An 18,735-nucleotide genomic window follows, 5' to 3' on the forward strand; every position below is an offset into this window, starting at 1 on the left:
GCTGCTCTAGTTCATTATAGCTAATCATGTATGTTGTAATGGCTGCTTCCAGCTCGTGTGCTGAGTGAGAGCGCGGCAGCGCTAGGCGGCTACAATATAACATTAAACAATCCTCGGTGCTGGCTCCAGGCTGGTGCTGTAATTTCCTGCCGCGTTGCGGCCAAAGGTTTGACAGACACACACTGTTGCAATTAATTAAGGGGGGGCAGGGGAGTCAGGGCCGCCCTCTCAGCACAATGCTGTAACTGGCTGACACAGCCAGGTTTACTCAACGGGGGCACCAAGGTGATTCACTGGCTATAATCCGGACGTGACGCTAATTTGCTGTCACGTACGGAGGAAGTAGTGTAAGTGAGCAACTGTGAGGCAGAAACGGTGGGCCACTCAAATGGAGTGGGAGTCCTTGCGGTCGTGGCTGGCGTGCTGCACTGCTGTCTTCGTGCGCAGCTGAGCGCCGGCAGCAAATAAAACCGTGTTGGCGGCCAGTACAGAAAGACCCCCGGCAGGGACTCACTCAGTCAGTGACCCCCATGACTCGCTCAATCGCCGCTGGCGCCCGCCGCGCAAGAAGAGGCATTGGTCACGATGATCGCGGGCGGCGGCGGCGGTCGGAGCAAACTAAACTACGGCCAAGTGGGGGGGCGAGTGTGTCAGCAGCCACAGGGTCGGAGAAGAAGACTGATGTAGTCCGGGCAGGGCTGCAGAGTGCATCATGCTGTAGAGCAGCCTCCGGATGGACCGGGAAACATCTCTAAACTCGACTAGTTCAAGTACGTTCATAATTATACTGCTACATCAATGAGGCCGCTTCTGAAAAATAAATTAATTCACAAAAATGGCATCTCATCTGCAGGGCTGCTCCCTCTGCACGGCCTGACATCTCTCAGTGCCGCCTATCACTCTAATCTAATAATGGCAATCACTACTTGTACTACCGGCGAGACTGTCTGGTTGTTTCATTGGCCGCGGCACCGCGTAGAGACGTCATGTCCTGCCTCCTAAATAGACAGTGCCTGTGGTGTCCAAAAGTATGAAGGCAGCCGGCCTCAATCATTATGGCGCTCCTGGCTCTTCTCACAGCGGCCTGGTGCTGTCTCGAGCAGTGCTGATTGACTACTGCTAGCACAGGCCGGGCCGCCCGCATACAGTTCAATATTGCAACTGAGCCCGGTGGGGAGAGTGCAGTGCAGGGCGTTGTCGGAGTCATGACCTGTGACCGACCGCCACACTGAAGGACCATCCGATTCATTGCAGTGGCTGCTAGGAGAGGACTCGGAGACTCGGGACACATTGACTTAACTAACCGAGCACCGGCGGCATTAAACCAAGAATGATTGCTGTGGAGGGTGGTTCAAGTCATCCTAAGCGTAGAGTCAGTTGCAGCCCTGCGGCTGCCGGGCCGAAGATCTGATCACTAAAAAACATTTAGTAAATAAACTAGTTACCACTTGCCACCCCCACACGAGTAGTGTACTAAGTTAGTGGTGCACTTTAATTTCTAGTGCTGTGCAGTTATTTTAAGATCCTTTTAAAGTTTCTCGTTGTCGAAATTAGTGTATTTTCTGCTAATTATATGCTTCCCTAATCTTTAATGCTTTATTTTACTTATGAGAAAGTGTCACTCATAATGGCTCAAATGTCACTCATAATTGCAGTAAAATTATGAAAATGTCACACGCACTGATCTGAAACCTTGTCAGCTATGAGCTCTGTTGTTACTGTGATAATTTCTTTTGAAAGTTCTTCCAAGATGTTTGATAACTCTTCGATAATGAGGAGAATAAAGACAAGGGAGCATTTGTTTAAAATTGCATACCACGGATCCTTGAACTTTTGATCATTCTTACACAAAGAAGGTTTTAGTGATATTCCTAGACCTCTGGGTATACTTTGAGACCGATGGTACTTAATTAAAGTGCTAGCATGTAACCGCTGATTGATTTCACGTTTTGATAAGTATAATAGCTGTGTAATGTCCCGTTCCTTGTTTGGGATTGTTGTTGATTGAGTGGTTTCCTCATGTATGAGAGCATAAATACGGGTGGCTTCCTCATTCGCAAAAGCAAAGGTCTCAGCTCGTAGGTCTGTGAGGTTGGATATTTCATCGTAAGCCATGACGGCTGCAGTTCGGTGTGCCGCTTGGAGGGAGCGGAACAGGAAATTATCGAAGATCTGGTTCTCGCGCACAACCTTAGTTGAATAACAATTGATTCCTTAGTTTCATGTTGTTTTGGTGTGCTCCCGAGGTAACGTTCTCCGGTCTAGAACGTGGAATAATAATTCAATGGTTGTGCCCCCTTCTGTTGCGTGCGTCCCCCTTGGCACCATCTTGACCCTACTAGGGGTTATTCTAATAAACACATTTTTAGTCCACAGCTTAAATCGGTTAGTTGGAATTATTGTATTATCCACAATGCATGAATTTAAATTCTTCAATCCATGTTTTTTTAAATGTGTATTCACACACAGTTATCCATTGGAACACATATTGAGCAAAAAACTTGTTGTGGAATTCGTCATGGATACCCGTGTGTGAATACCCATTTGAAAAATCAGATATGATTAAGTTATAACCCGGGAAGGGAATTCCCTTCTGACTTTGGTATTTGCGGAGAGCGCAGGCTAGTGGCTCAGTGTTCAAAGCATATCATAACGGCAATAGTGGGCATCCCTGACGGGTGCCTCTAGATATCTTGATGGGGCAGGGCCTGGTCTCCAAGTCTGATTCCAGCTGTGGGTGAGTTATACAAAACTCCTATCATCTGTAAGAACATTTCACCCAGTCCCATCTGTAGCAGCACTTGCTTCATTAACGCCCATTCCACTGAATGAAATGCTTTTTCCATATCTAAAAAGACTGTTACCACTTTTGTTTCCTGCCTAGTGTGTTGTATAGCCACAAATACTATTCTCAAATTGTATGTCAGATTATGCCCGGGAAAAAGCTTGCTTGTTCTGGCGCTACCAGCTTCGGGATCAATGGAGCCAATCGGTTTGCTAATACATTGGCATATATTTTAGTATCTACATTTAACAAGGAGAGTGGACGGTATGAGGAGCTCTCAGATGGGTTTTTTTTGGGTTTCAATATGGTCACTATCAGGGCTTCCCTCATCAAGGGGGCATCCGTCCGTCTTCACTTATTTCCTCAAATAGAGTTATTAAATGCTCTGTCAGTTGGTACGTAAACTCTTTGTAGAAAGAGACAGTCAATCCATCTATACCTGGAGCACTCCCTGCCCTCATGCCCGCTAACGTTGTCTTAATTTCGTCTGCATTTAGCGGGTCTCATGAGATATTCTCTGTATACCTCCGTTAACCACTGTAGCTTAATATACTACAGGTAGCCCAGGATTTCTGAGTCACCTGCTACTGCCTTAGTACTGTATAGCATTGAGTAATATTGTCTAAATCTATCTGGGTTTGTGAGCGTCTCTCCTTCCTCCGAGTGTATTTCTGTCACTCCCGTCCTTTCTCTTCTGTTCTTTAATAGAGAGGCAAGAACTGTGCCTGGGCTTTCTCCCTCGCCATAAATACGGGCAGTAGCATATTTCCCTAAGTGTTTGACTTCCGCTTCTGCCGTGTCATGGTAGTCTTGTAACACTAGTTTGAACTTCTCCTCAGCGCTGCTATCTGCTCCTGCAGTAAGATCGCCTTCTAGCCCTTTCAGTTGGACATCTAAGTCTGCTAGCCGCTTTCTGAGCGCACAAGGACCCCTGAATGTTTGGCCATAGCAATCCCTCGTATGTACACCTTAAATATGTCCCATACTGTCGTAAATGTGTCTACCGAGCCTATGTTTGTGTCAAAAAAACTGTCTATGGCTTCTGCTGTCTCTGTCTTAAAGACCGTGTAAAGCAGCGAGTAAGGTGGGAACCTCCAGGTAAAAGGAGAATTCTCTTTAGCGAGCAATCTACAACTAGTTGTATTGGGGAGTGGTCCTTAAGCAGAGTCAATAATCGATTCTGGTGTGTAAGTCATGATATGCTGAGTAATAGGTGAACCCCCCTGTCCATGCGATCGCGCTCTCCATACATCAGATAACTCTAACTGTACTGTCGTGTCTAGGTTAACTCTGGCAGCAGCTGAGGGATGTCAAGTCGGGCCCCTGATCTGTCAAGGGGGGGGGGGTTCCATCACGCAGTTAAAATCTCGTCCTCAAAGCTGAGATTGGGCCCCATATCCGCTCATTCTCTCCACCAGGTCGAGATAGAACCATTGGTTATCATAATTTGGCCTCTATATATTCACTATAACCAAGTCCAGCCCTTTCCCATGGCACCTAGAAATGACAAATGTGCCCTCCGGATCGGTATCTAGTGCTTCCAGTCTCATCCCCGATTTTCAGGCTCACCCATGTTATAACTCCCCTTGCATGTGAAGTGAATCCTGCCTTGTGTATTTTGCCCTGTAAACACCTGTTTGTCAGCATTTTACTGTTAGTAGGCAGATGCGACTCCTGCAGGAGCGCGATATCTATCCCATGTCGATTGAGATAAGTAAATACTTTCCGCAGTCACCTATGGTCGTTGGGACCGCAAACATTCCAGGTAAACATTTACACACTACTGGAATGGGATTGCATTATTATTGGTATGGTTCATCAAGCTAGCGTTATATGCGATAAGTGCATTGGCTACAAGCTCTCCATTGGTGTCTGATGTAGTACGCATGCAAGTTTTACCCTCCCACCCTCCCACTTTGTGTTCACCACAACTTTGCACAGTTGAGTTCCACTCCCCTTTTCCAAGTATGCATTAATTGGATCACATACATCTATGTCCATGAATAAGCCGTTCTGGCATTCCGCCGCGTGTGTGTCACACTTGTGGGCGGATGTTACTGGCTCACCCTTAACTAATCACTTATAGACTAGTCGTCTACTGTGTGCCATCTTGCTGATCTCGTACATCTGGCTGTCGTATTTAATGTTATGTCTATGGTGCGTCCGTCCTGAGGGGTATTGATTGTAGGGTTAGAAGGCTGTGTTCTGAGTTCTCTAACATACTCCATATCTTCAGTGAAAACATGTACTCTCTACCCTGACAGGACTTTAAGTCCCCCCAGCTCTGCAGCTTGAGAGTCGTGTATATGTTCCCCAACAAAGAAGCCTCAAACCTTGCATCCATTGTGTGCATTGTCCCACTTAATCTTGCTCATCCAGGCTTCTTCCATGTGCGCCTTCGCCAGCGTCTGAGTCCTTACGTCTAACATCGTTTTTTGAACAATCTTTGAGGGCTTTCTGCAACAGCTTGGGGTCTGTGAATATCCTAGACTTTCCTTTGCTATTCACTCAGAGGCGTGCTTGGTAAAGCTTTGAATAGTCCAGGTTCTGTTCCCTCAGCTGCCTCTTCAGGGGTCAAATTGTTTTCTCACTTCTTGTACTCGCAGCCTGAAGTTGGGAAATAGTGAGATTGTGGAACCTTCATGCTGGAGACTTTGCATCTCTCTAGCAACCCTCAGTGTGCGTCTCGGTCCCTATAGTTCAACAATTTGGCTATTAAGGGACGTGGCGGGGCTCCCGGCATTGGTCTTGGGCTAAGTGATAGATGGGCGTGCTCCACCACAAACATTGGGGAATAGGACTCCCGGCCCAGCAGCGACACCAGTAGTTCTTCCACATATATTTCCATGTTTCCCATGCTGGTGGATTCCGGAAGGCCTGTGATTCGTATGTTGCTGCTCCGTGATCGAGCCACCAATTCCTCTGTCTTATCCTGTAGTGTACTCAGCAGCTTCCCCATCTGCCTTTGCTCCTAGTCCTTTTCTGTTTGGGCTTCTTCTACTTCCGCCACCCTCCTCTTAGTCATGTCATCCACTCAGCCTGTTTGTTTTGTCGCTCCGTCATATGATCCATCCAGTACGCTAATTAATCTATTTTGCTATTGATGGTGGCCAGGCTCTTCTGTATGGCTGCTAGGATTGTACGTATACCTTCTTCCGCTGGCTCCGCCCTTTCTATTTGCGCCGCCGCTGCTTGTTCTGGTTCTGAGTCTCTAAACCTCTGTCTCCACTGTTCGAATTAGTTTTTGGGCTGGGTTTTGTCCACCTTGCCCATGTCCGCCGCTTCTTTTCGTGCCTAGAGGCGTGCTCGTCTGGTACGCCTGGGCACATGCTGCCCTTGTGGGCCTCCGGCGTGGTGCCTCTTGCTTTCACTCCGCCGGTTACTGCCAAGCGGGTCCAGTGGGTGTCTAGCGATTCTGTAGTTTCCGCATTGAGCAGTATACCTTTGCCCCAAGTGCTGTTGCGCTGTGTGTTATGCTTTGCCAGGCAGGTAGTGATATCTCTCTTCTGTCATGAAGTTCTAGGTGCTCAGTTGGGCATGTCTTGAGTGTTCTCCTTGCACCCCTTTTAGCCTTCTGATTTAGCTGCGATCTGGGGGTAGGGAGTTTTCCACCTTATTGGGCCCCTCAAGGCATGTTGGTACTTGTGCCGCTCTAATTGCTTGTGGTGTTGGGCCGGTTCCTGGTGTTGTTACCAGGTGTCCAGGCGCCGATGCTGCTTCCTCTGAGTGCCTGGAGCTCAGCGCGGCCTAGGCCATGAAGTTTAGCCTCTTCTTGCTGCGTGCGCCATATGCCGCCGGCTTCACTCTCTTCCCGCAGCGCGCTCACTCACCAAGACCGCTGATCTTCCTGCTGTAGCACCAGCTCTCATTGCTGCAGATCTCGTCCGGGTAGAGACAGGCACACGCAGTTCCCAGCGCTGTTCTCAGCTGCCTCGATGTTCCTGCACGGTCGAAGGTGCGTACCTCTCATCCGTCAGGCCCGGCTGTGTTTCTCGCGCCTTCTCTGTTGGCGCTTCTGGGTCCTCGGGCCGCGCTGGGGTTGGGAGACTGCGCTCTCTTCTCTTACGGTCCACAGCTCTATATCAGTGGTTTCCTTTCCAGCAGTCGCCCATGGGGCTCCCCAGTGCGGGTCTGCATGTCGCAGGGAGCCTTGCTTTCCTCAGGGCCTCCGCTGTGTCAGCAGGCTGGATCAGGGCGTCCTCCGCAGCAACACGTAGCCGCTCTGCCACTCAACCACGGGGGTCAGCGAGCAGTTCTCTCAGCAGAGCATCCGCTCCTCTTCCTCAGGGCAGCATTTCGTTCTGATACATTCAGCACAGATGCAGGATTTATTATGGATTTTGCGATGGCTGCTCGGAGTTCTTACTCTACACGGCCATCTTGAGTTCAGGCAAGATTGCCCCACAGACTTTTTGGTTGTTATTGTAAGACACCATGTGTGACATCTGTAACTAGTTTTGACATTCTAGTTACAGCATAACGTACGGTAAAGCCTGAAGGCTCAAATATGTATTGAAAATCAAGAAAACTACAAATTCCAGAGTGCAAAGTGTGGTTGGCACAAATGTTATACTGAGACTTAATTAATTTTCAATCCTGGATGGTCCAGATTTTGAAAGAACCTTCATATGTAACTTTCTTTCAAACAAAATATAATGAATACTACGATTGTACATGGACATACGTACATGTTTATCTGTATCACATTATCATTATCCAGTCGAAATTGCCTCCTCTTTAGGTAAAGCACCAGAGAATTCCTTGCTCATTGGCATAATATATGAACTAAAATGTCTACTTATAATCCCCCTTCAAAGAATACATTGAAGTGTTGTTTTTTGAAGATTTATCTTGAAACTGAGTTAGCCCCTGCAAGAAATATTGCATTTTGCTTGTCCTAACTTTATAAACTGTGAGTATACCTGATCTCCACATGGATTACTGTTTGCAACGGGAAAGACGTTCAAAATGATATTTACGGTTTTACAATTATGAGGCTGTTAATTTCAACTTAACATTCCAATAACACGTGTGATCTTTTAAAAAAGTTTTTAAAAAGGTAAATCAAAAGAGAAAAATGATCATGTCTGGCTTCTTAACAGGAACTGGAAACACAGCTGAGGGAGTCGAGGCATGATGTCCTAGAGACAAATGGTGCCTGGAAGAAATCTGAGGAAGAGCTGACAGTGGCAAAGGAGCGACTCATGATGCAAGAACATGAGATACAAAGTAAAACAGGTAGGGAGCTCAACATAAATCACATTGAGTAATTCAAAACGCAGATGGCGCTAACATCAGTCTCCACTGTCTTAACTCTTACAGAGCAGGTGAAAACTGTGTTAAACTCACAGAATGAAGCTGTCAGCGAAGTGGTTGATCTGAAGAACCAGATATCTCAGCTGCAGAACGCTTCCACTAAACATAGCCAAGGGAGAAAGGCCGCCGAGGACGCACTCATGCTCCAACAGGTACCCTTGGGAGACAAAGGATAATAACAAGATGCATGCATGGTGGGGAGAGTAATTGCTTCTGAAAGAGAAAGTGGAATTAGGATTTTGCAATTAATTATTTTTCCCAGTGCAATTTATGTAATTACTGTAATACTGCGCTTTTACTTCGAACGTTCTTCAATGTCTTTTACTTTTGTGCATCAGATTAAAACCATCAGAGGGTCTCACTAAAACAAATCATTGTGCACTGTGCTCCCTACTCCACAGGTGTTTATCTCATGTTCCCCCAGTACCCATTCTAGGTGTCATTTTTACTTCAATGTACCTTTACTTTGACCCATTCCTTTGACATTTTATTTTCAGTAGGACCTTCACTTGGACCTGCCGTGGCTTTGATGGGGCTATGCCTGCAGTAACAAGAGTAGTCAGCTCTGTCAGAGTAAAAACATGTCATAGTGAGTGCACCTTGTCAAAGTTATGGTTTGTCAAGGTGGCATTAGCGAAATAAGTTTATACCAGGGTAAAGTTGTGAATACTTTTGATGCACCCTCTATATTTGTTTAATCAATATTATGGTTTCTTCCTGTGCTGCATGTCGGAATGGCCTTTAGGGTAATCTGGCAGTGGCCAAGGCTCTGGTCTGAAAGGTCAGAAAGGGGCAGTTATTTGCCGGTTTGTGGCTTGTTTTATGGTCTATTGGAATGGGATTTACTATTAATTTACCTGATCTTAAAACAAACATTGCCTGCAGCATACATAAACTCACGTCGTGTTCCGTACCTTCCAAAACACGTATACATCATGTCTTTACAAGTTCAGAAACTGCCCCCGTATGTTACAACATTAAAATATGGTTCTTGCCCAATTAGGTGTTATCAAGGCAAAACTTGAGAGTACATATTAGGTTTGCCCTTTCCTGAGTGGTTAACCTTTCTCCCATCAATAGATCTTTTATTAAGTTAGAACTACAAATTGAACAAAACCGGATTAGTATCCAAGAAGTAAGGAAACATGCCATGAGTGGCGTCATTCTTCTTAAATTTCCAGCATTCTTATTTAATGTCCAGTTTGGTAAATGACACAGTAACTTCAAGTGTCTCGACTGAAGAACCTAGGCATCTTGGTATTGTGAAATAATGATTAACCAATGAAAAAAGGATAGATGACAGAAAGATAATCTGTGTCCATTGAAAGGTTATGGTCTCTTTGTGAGGCAAAGCGCCCAGTTTTCTGCAAACACCAGTATTCAACCTTGAACAGCAGACAAGGTTTGAGCGCTTGTCAGTTATCTACCCTTGCTGAAAACTCTGCTCATTTTTCCATTGCAGTCCTCCTTTCAGTATCAAATTGACCTGTATAAACTATAGCTTTCATTATTTTTATAGAGGATAGCCTCGCTATGCAAAATACTCTTAAACTCATGAGGATGTCACAAGCCAAACCAAAATTTGTTGTTGCGGCAAACCTCTTCTTTGGTGGTGATACACATATAACTACAAATTTGATTATGGTCCTATTATGTGGACATCCAGAGGAAATCAGCTTTGATGTCATGGATGGGCTGCATTTTCACTTATCCTAGGCACCACATAGTTTAGTAGTCAGTATCCCTGTATTAACTGGAAGTAAAATGTTATTTTTTTATGTCATGATTTTTCGAGGAGGAATGCTTCCTGTCAGCTCAAGCAAAGGTTACATAGACCTTGTTCTCCATTACTCAACCTCAAAGGAATGTTACTGCAGAATTGCCTCTCTCCTGCCATACCTTGTGAGAAGCAATATTAGAAAATGATGGCATTCCTATAATGTCAGTAGATGTTCAGTTCAAAACTGAGACACTATTGTTGGCCATGGAAAATGGAGATGTAAAGCCTGTTACCTGGGATTTGATCTCTTCATAAGTGCTGGTATTAGAGTAACTATTCCAACTCCAAACTTCACCACAATCAAGAAATTGTTGGATTTTTGGGGGAAGGTCAAATTTACTATTCTCACTTCAAACGTAATCACATTGGAGAAAGTGTTGGACTTTAAGGGGGTTCGAATTTACTTCTCCAGCTCCAAACGTAACCATTTAGGGAAAGGGCTGGACTTTAGGGTTGCACATTTACTATTCTCAGTCCATACCTAACAACGTTAGGGAAATCGCTATATTTTTTAGATTTTAAAATTAACTACTACCACAAAGTCATAAAAGATATTACGTTAACAAGAGTAAATTACAGAAATCTGTGTTCAAAAATAAAACCACACAACATAAAAAAGGAAATTGAGATTCCTCCAAATTAAAAAAAATAATAATATCTACTACAACTTACAAATCTGTAAATATGATTTTTTTTAAATGTTACATAAAAACAATAAAAAAAGAAATTTTTTAAAATTAAATTAACAACTACTTTTAAACTCCCAATGTAAAGAATGCACAAATTATATAAAATCCTTTTACAACCATTCTATTAAAATTAATTAAATTTGATTATACTACGGAGAAAAATCATAATTTTAATTTCCAACAAAAAATGTTTGTAAAATTATTAAACAGCATTATATACAAAATATAATTATTAGAAAGTTAAAGAAATCTAATAATATTGAAATTATTGTTTTAATGTAAATTCTGTATACTATGAAAAATAAAAATATAATTTAATAAAATAATTTATGAAAATCATTTTTTTAATTAAAAAGAAAAGTTAAGACAATTTTTAACATAAGAAACTTACCTTACCCTATTACCCCAATGATCAAAGTTCCAAAATGTTAAAAAAAGAGGCAGATCCTTGGGAAAACAGGTCCTAAAGAGTACAATGAATGGGCAGGACTCAAGGGCCACCTTGGTTTTTGTAGCTGCAGATGAAACTGCATATGATAGAATTGGGTGTTATGAACAACTTGCCTCCCACACGAAACACCTTCCATCCTGCCTCTTAATACACCCGTAACACAGCCTAATTTATTTGCCCCTCCTAATTATCTACCAGTGTGGAATCGCTAGGAGGCTACTCCTTTGAGTGTTTGGCAGTTCTGTGCACCTTCTTCAAAAGTGATATGTGAAATGGAAGATATAAATCAAATATAAACTGAACATTGCAGTCGCTCAACTATCATGTTGGTAGGGTGAAGAATGAAACATGGACAAATAGACTGTTTAATTTTCTTCATACCCTTAGGTAATCATGGGCTCTGGATAACCTTTTTCACGCCTCATATCATTTAGCATTATCTTAGGCTTGGGACCAAAATTAGAGCGATATTTCAATAGCAGCAAGAAAAGAGTTGCTGCAGACGGCCTCTACTAAAGGCAGCCACATAACTTAACCTTATGCTGAATAGATTCAATGACATTACCTAAACATGCTATAGGAGCTGACTTTCTTTCTGACTGTTTACCACTTTGAGAGTGATAGGTGAGTTGTAAACAGGAAACCACTACCCGGAATCAGTTAATTTTAGAATGTGGTGAGGAAATTAGCCCCTCTCTTAGAGGTGATATTCTGTAGAAGTCCATACATTCTAAATATTTACAAAGACAATAGTTTTGGCTGTAGAATCCTTATTAATTATTAGAAAATTAGCTTCATTGGTGGATAAATCAATGACCGTCCATTGACAATATGCCCTTGAATAACGGGAGTGTTGGTTACAAAGTCTGAGAACAGGGTATGCAAATGATGGTGAGGTGTGGCTGTCACTTGGAACAAACTAACAATAGCAGCTTTGTAACCTGTAGGTAATGTCCTATGCAAGACTACAGAAAGTAGCTGCAGTGCAATAATGGCACTTCACAGCTGTTAATTAACAATATCATGAATGGCATCTGCCCACTTTGTCCCAACTGTCATGTGTTAACTCCTTTCCCCTGTAGCAAAGCATGTCCTTTGCCAAATAACAAAATATTATGTTGTTGTCCTGTATGTCACCGCTTCATGAATTGCTGCCACAAACCAAGTGTTGATTTCAACTATCTCTTGTCTTAGAACTGTAAATCCCACATGATTTGGTCTCATAATGCCACATGGGAAGATGTGGATACTTTTGAGAATGTGTTTTAAAAAAACACTGGTTTTCTAATTGTGGCAACGATCCTTTGCAGGGAAACAAATGTAATCCTCTCCGTCTAGTGCCCTTTCTTATCTGAATATTGTCTTGACAAGATTTATGTCTTGTTATTTCCTGCATTCTTACCTGCACCCTCCAGTGTGCTCGAATGAAAGGCAGTTGATTGTGCTTCCTAAGTAAAACCAACCTGTTGCAAGGGTCAGGCATCCACAGCATGGGACAAAGCACTGACTTTCAAAACGAGATGGCTTTTTTGGTTCCGGATTTTGCAACAAAGGAACTGTGGAGAAACAAGACTTGAGTCGTGTGAATACATTTATATTGAGTTATCACAATCAAATGGTCTTACTTTCTTTCACAGGAACCATGGCACCAGACAAAAGACTCTCCAGGTATGGGCCAAAGCCCCAAAATGCAGTACTGTGATCTTTCAAGGTTTGCGTTTGAGCAGATGTTCCATGATAAATGAGAGTTAGGGTTTTCAGAAGAATGTTTCATATTTCTGTTTTATAAATTTGCTTGAATTACTGGGACTCTCGTCATAGGTTGTGCGATTTAAACAAATTTTCCATTTCAACACGCTAGCTCTGGACTACCTACAATAATCCTTGAACCTTCTGAGTGGCGGCTGTACACCAGATCACGCCTAGGTGATCATGTTTACAAGGGTAACAGAATATATATTTTTGGTTTGTTTTCTCTCGCCCCATGCATTTTAGCATTCCTCTTGATCTCCCAGCTGCATTTTAAGTTGTTTAGCCAGAGATGCATCTCATGGACGTGATCTTTGTCGTTTCACCTCCCGCTCTCTGGGTGTCTGTATTAAATAGTTTCTCCCTTGTATTTTTAAATACGTGCATCTCAATGTATTACAGTGTTTGGAAGAACATGCTCTAGAAAAAGAAGAAATGAACCTGCGCCATGAAGAAGAGCTATGTAAAATCAAACGTCAGTCAGATGAGGAGAAAATGCGTCTGAAGGAACAACTGGTGAAGGGCTTGGAAGAACTAGTGAAGAAACATACCGTAGAGATCAAATCAGTGCAAGCATCCATGGAAGCTGAAAGAAGAAAACTGCAGAAGGTGGGGGTGATATTATGTTACTAGGAAACTGTGCTATACACCTTTATCTATGATATTGTAATTTAATTTAATCTGCGCTATGCGATTGGTGCCCTCAGGGGCGATTGGTGCCCTCAGGGGCCCTCCTCGCCTAGTGGATCGAGACAACTCCCAAAAGTTGCCCTCTGCGAACCTTGTTGAAGGAGGTATTGGAGAGTAGAGATGGTAAATGGAAGGCGCAAAAGCCACTCCAGATTCATCTGTTGTCCATCAAAGCTCCCTGTGCTCCCTGCCCGGAACAGTAAATGATAGAATAAGGCAGGTTGTATGAATAAAGCTCAATATTAATTCTAATAATAATCTTAAATCTGATACTTTGACGCTTTTGTACTATGTTTTCTAGAAGGTCAAATAAACATTAACAACATTTGCTGTACAGTAATTACTGAACACATGTAATGCGTTTTAAATCAAGCATCAGGGTTTCCAATTCTGGTGCAGTAGAACACCGTCAGAGTGAGTTTTTTTAACCTTTTTTCTCGCAACTATGCCTTTGCAAAGTTGAATTCCAGTTCTAATGATTTCCAGAAGGCTGTTTTTACTGTGTTTACTGTCTTTCTGTTAGGTGTTGCATGCCACCTTGTGGTAGCCTCAGTGCTTTGGGTAGGTGAGAATAGGCAGTCCTGCTGGCGGAGAGACAGTCTTGCAGTCTGTGAAATCATATGGTCTGCTCATGAGATACTTCATCCACTGTGCAGAGATGCAGTGGGTAAGGCTTGAGCAATTAATCCTTCAGAATCCACAGATACATGGCTTGTTACAGGCTTGGGAGGTCTTAGGCGTCTGACTGGCAGGACAATAATGTCCTCACCAAATGTAAGTTAAATATACAAATTAAATTAATAAACACACATCAAGTAAGCCTTAGGCCCTCATACAAACTGGCCCAGTTCCCTGTGCTCTAAATACACATAAAATAAAATCTGCACTTAGGTGCTTGGAATTTATCATGTACAATAATTATCAGTTATATATTTTGCAGGTAAAGTGGGGCATAGTATGCTGAGTTCGGTGCTTACTGTACCAAAATAAATCTGTACTATCATTTTCTGGGCATTTCACGTATGGTAGATATCAGCAGGTCAAACCGTCCAATATATCCCCTGGATTCGAATTTTGTCACACCCACTATGTACCGAGTGTGATAAAATCTGCACAACTCATTATTGTGATACGAGTGGGGTTGTGAACACTGATTAGTTATTTATGAGCCTGTGATGTCTGCTGCTCTGCAGATAATTGTTCTTAAAAACAAAGAGAAAACAATAACAGTATTCAGGGATGTAAAGCCAACAATAGTAAACAAGATCCAGAAGGAGAAATTATGAGAGAATTTTCTCACACTCACAAAAGGCAGTGGGAGGGCTGCTCGCAAATAAGCGAAACCACTGTGTTAGTATTTAGTCAGTACTTACCTTGCTCCTCTTGGGGACAGTCCATCCTGGGTTGCCAGACTGATTTCGACCTTGTTCATTCTCGTCAGTGATGTATAGATTAGATCCTGTGGCACAGTGAACAGGGATCTCAAATCTGAGCACACCCTTCGCCAAGTAGGACGTTACAGCATACACCCAAAAGGGGAGTGGGCAATGTTTCCAAAAAGTCTGAACCGCTGGCAGTTGCGCAGGTTGGCATTTCAACCCTTCGTTTTTCGTCCACTGTTCATTGTAGACATAGGCCCATCTTATGCAAATCAGTACTTACCTTGCTTCTCATTGGAACAATCCACTCTAGACTGTCTGAATTTTCTTTCTTTGGTGAGAAAAATTGTATACTAAACATATATTTTGCCTACACTTCCAAATGTGGATAATGTACACATGAGCAGCATACACTATGTGTACGTACACCTCCACTTATATGAAGTAGATTTGTAAGTCAGCTATTTTTTCTGGGTGTATAGATTCTGCTTTCTAGGAATTCATTCTGATTCGTCCCATAAAATGCTTCATTAGCTGTCTTTCATGCATTCTGCTAAACAAGATCCAGGCATGCTATGATTCATGAAGGAGGCTTAACCGTGCCATCATGTTGAATGAAACCATGCATCTTAACTTAGAGACATGAAAACCGAGCCTGAAAACAACAAGGGCATGATTGCCCGACTTGGATTTTGATGACAATGGAAAATCATCCAATCTCTGAAATAAAATGCTACTTCCATAGGAGAATGCGCTGGCTCGGTTTCCTTCTCGAAGATGAGAGGATGGTGAAGGAAATTCACCAGATTTACCATCTTGCTCGAAATTTGGAGGATTTTCTAGTAAGCTCAAACTGTAAATCAGGGCAGAGGAGTCTTTTCAGTTTTTAAGGCCACTTTATTGGCACTATAATTATGAGTATTTGATTTGTGAGGTTCTTTACAAAATGTTGATAACACAATGATTAAATATGGCATTTTATTTTTCATAATGGCTGTGCACTCCCCACTGCACAAGGGTTTTAGGCAGATCAATGCATTAATTAAATGGTTTATGTAATTCAACAAGTTCACTGTTTTCAAACTTGTGTAAAGATTACTGTCTTTTCATCAACATAATGATTTGCATTCTTATTTTAATCTAGGACATTCAATTGCAACTAGAAGAATTCAAGAAGCAGTCAGAGAATGAAATACAGCAGCATGAAAAAGAGAGAGAAATGCTCAAAGGGAAACTTAAAGATTCGCTGTTAGAGGTACAAGTTTGCGTATAGTGATGTTTAAAGGGTGTTCTGCTTTTAATGCGTGTTTACCAGTTTTCCTGGACTTTTCATCTTTATTTTTTCACTTTTTCCCTGACAGCAGAACTGTCCACATGTCCACCATGGCGAAAGGCTGTTCTGGCGGCCATAACACACCAGAAATAGCATAGACAGGCTTGCTAATTTAAAATAGATTGCCGCCCCTTTCCGGGAATGTTCATTCTGTGAAAAAGCGCCTTTTAAACTACACTGCAAAAGCCATACAATGCCCCATGTAAGGGGACACAATAAAACGTTTCAGAGGGATTTTACATGTGGGTGCAAGAATTATATCCTCACTTTGAGGTTACATCTCCTGTATCCACATTTGTGAAAGCAATTCCATGAGTCTACCATAGCAGGTTGTCAGTGTGGGAGTGTTCCCACTTCTGTAGCTGTTATTTGGAAATATGACACATTGTCCTCTATTAATGTGACATGGGTCTCTGTCAGCCATAGATTTTGTTGGGCTGCTCATACAACTTTAAAAGGGGTCCTTGTGGCTTCACTTAGATGATGGCGACTAAGTAGTAAAAACAGATGAACCCTCACCCCTTGGAGAAGGCGGTGATCATGATGGTGGAGCTGGCCCCGGCTCAGACATGGAGAACTCTGAACACTTTAAGCCGGCCATTCTACCATTCCCAACGGCATCCCTTTTGTGCAAGACTGCTATGAAAGCCGTTCGTCTTTAGTTTTCTGAGAAAAAAAAAACTTGAATATAAAAATATACTTACAAGAGCGCCATGGTCGGTGGTTGTGCCATCTCTCCTTTTTTTCACTGGGGAGCTCCTGCCCTGGTGGAGATTTAATTACTGTCACCCCAATCCTTTTAGAGCCAGGCGACCAAACGTTAATGCTCAAGTTTGATGCAATGCCTCCTTTAAGTTTTATGCGGGCTCTTTCGCCTCTTAACTTTTTGCATGTGTGTGTTGCCATTCACCAAAATCCTCTCATTAGATATATCCTTTCTCTAATGCACAACTGGCACATCAGGTATTTAAATAAATAAAACGAATTTCGTTGAGTGCACTGCATCCCCAAATGCAATGCAGTGCGTGCGACGAAATTCATTTTATTTATTTAAATGTTTACTTACCTGTAAAACTCCATAATCCATACATTACTACCCCCACCCTGACCCTCCCCCTCCCCACGTCACCGCCCTGCAGGTACTCCCACTGCCGGCCGTGGCTGCTACCAGGATAGCATTTTCAATGATAAATTTCAAATGCTCATGCTAAACGTTTATTATGGCGAACTTTATTGCATTAATGGATTGGAAACACCATTTAAGACGTTTGTCAGTAACCATAAAGTTAAATTTTTTGTTTTCCTTTCCTTCCAAATGGAATCCTCTGTGCCACCCTTGGGACACCATTCTCTCCCCATTCCTAAACATAGGACTGAGGAGTACTGCTGTCCTAGGGTGTTTCTTCGGGACTCCTGGCCTGATTTAGAGTTTGGTAGAAGGGTTACCCAGTCAGACATGCAGTGGATATACTGTCTTCCTTATAACAAGTGCAATATATCCGAAGGCACTTATAATTAAGTGGACGGGATAGCCTCTGATATACACTACTTTTTTTGTGACAGAGTAATCCATCGGCCAAACTCTAAATCAGGCCCTAAGTTCCATCTTATGGTGTAAATGTCGGTAGAACATAATTTTATGAATTGGATTCTAGGGATTATGTTTGATGATGCCTTTTTGTGCAGCAAAGTATGGATTACATATGTTAGAATAAAAATTAGGCTTTTATATAAGTTAGCATTTGCACACCATTTTGTGTACCGGCGCCAATTTGTATTATGATCTAAACAAATTCTCTGGCATTTCTCGGAAATGGCCTTCTCTAGGTTATGCTTCTTTGGAACTGAGATTTGTTACACTAATGAATGCACTGTTCTTATTAGCGCATACCTTGCCTCTAGATGTAAGCCCTCTCCCAAGTGTCTAATGACGGGCACAGGCAGGAATGACCTTGACTGATAGATAATGTGTGCCCGGCTTCAGAACTGAAACTTACTCCTTTGTAAGTTACTGTCCAGCTGTGTTCCTCTGAAAAACTCCATGGTGGGCATGTTTTCATTGATTCTGAAATGTACCTATTGCATTGTTATGCGTACTGAGTTTAGATTCTCTCTGCAGCACTCTTAGCGACTGGGCAGAAAGGGCTCCGCTCTGAGCGAACTTTGAATAAAGTATTATTGGTTTGTATTCTCTATTGTCTGATTGACTCTTCATTTTGTAGAAGGCAGAGAGGTGATCATGAGAGACCCAAATTGGGCCACTTCCTTCACATGCTTAAAAAAGGGCCGTTTGTCTCTTCCACTTGGTAGAAATTTCCCTTGATATTCATTTATGTGGATTTTATAATTCCAGGCAGCATATGGTCTAACATGCTATCCTTTACAGGTGAGAGCAGTGTCAAGTTAATATTATACAGCGATCAGTGTTGACAGCTGCTCCTGTGATTACTTTCCTCGCTTTACAATGTCTTGGCTGTTGAAACAGAGCCCATCTGTCAGCTCTTGTATTATCCTGCTAGCTGGTAAATGTCTTCATTTCTGTGTCCATTTGGTAATCTGTTGC

The 18,735-nt window shown here is 42.6% G+C and overlaps 1 protein-coding gene across 2 annotated transcripts in view; it reads left to right on the forward strand.

The window, feature by feature from the left end:
- The window catches only part of FAM184B (family with sequence similarity 184 member B), an 856,462-nt gene that overhangs the window by 236,748 nt on the left and 600,979 nt on the right, over window positions 1–18,735 (forward strand). For both annotated transcript variants that reach the window (XM_086964049.1, XM_086964050.1), the window contains exons 3-6: window positions 7,888–8,023; window positions 8,108–8,253; window positions 13,173–13,379; window positions 15,984–16,094. In XM_086964049.1, coding sequence (XP_086820175.1) covers window positions 7,888–8,023; window positions 8,108–8,253; window positions 13,173–13,379; window positions 15,984–16,094 — 600 coding nt within the window. The remainder of the gene's footprint in view (window positions 1–7,887; window positions 8,024–8,107; window positions 8,254–13,172; window positions 13,380–15,983; window positions 16,095–18,735) is intronic.

Source organism: Lissotriton vulgaris, chromosome 3_2 (genome assembly GCF_964263255.1).
Source record: "Lissotriton vulgaris chromosome 3_2, aLisVul1.2, whole genome shotgun sequence".
Lineage (NCBI taxonomy): Eukaryota > Metazoa > Chordata > Amphibia > Caudata > Salamandridae > Lissotriton > Lissotriton vulgaris.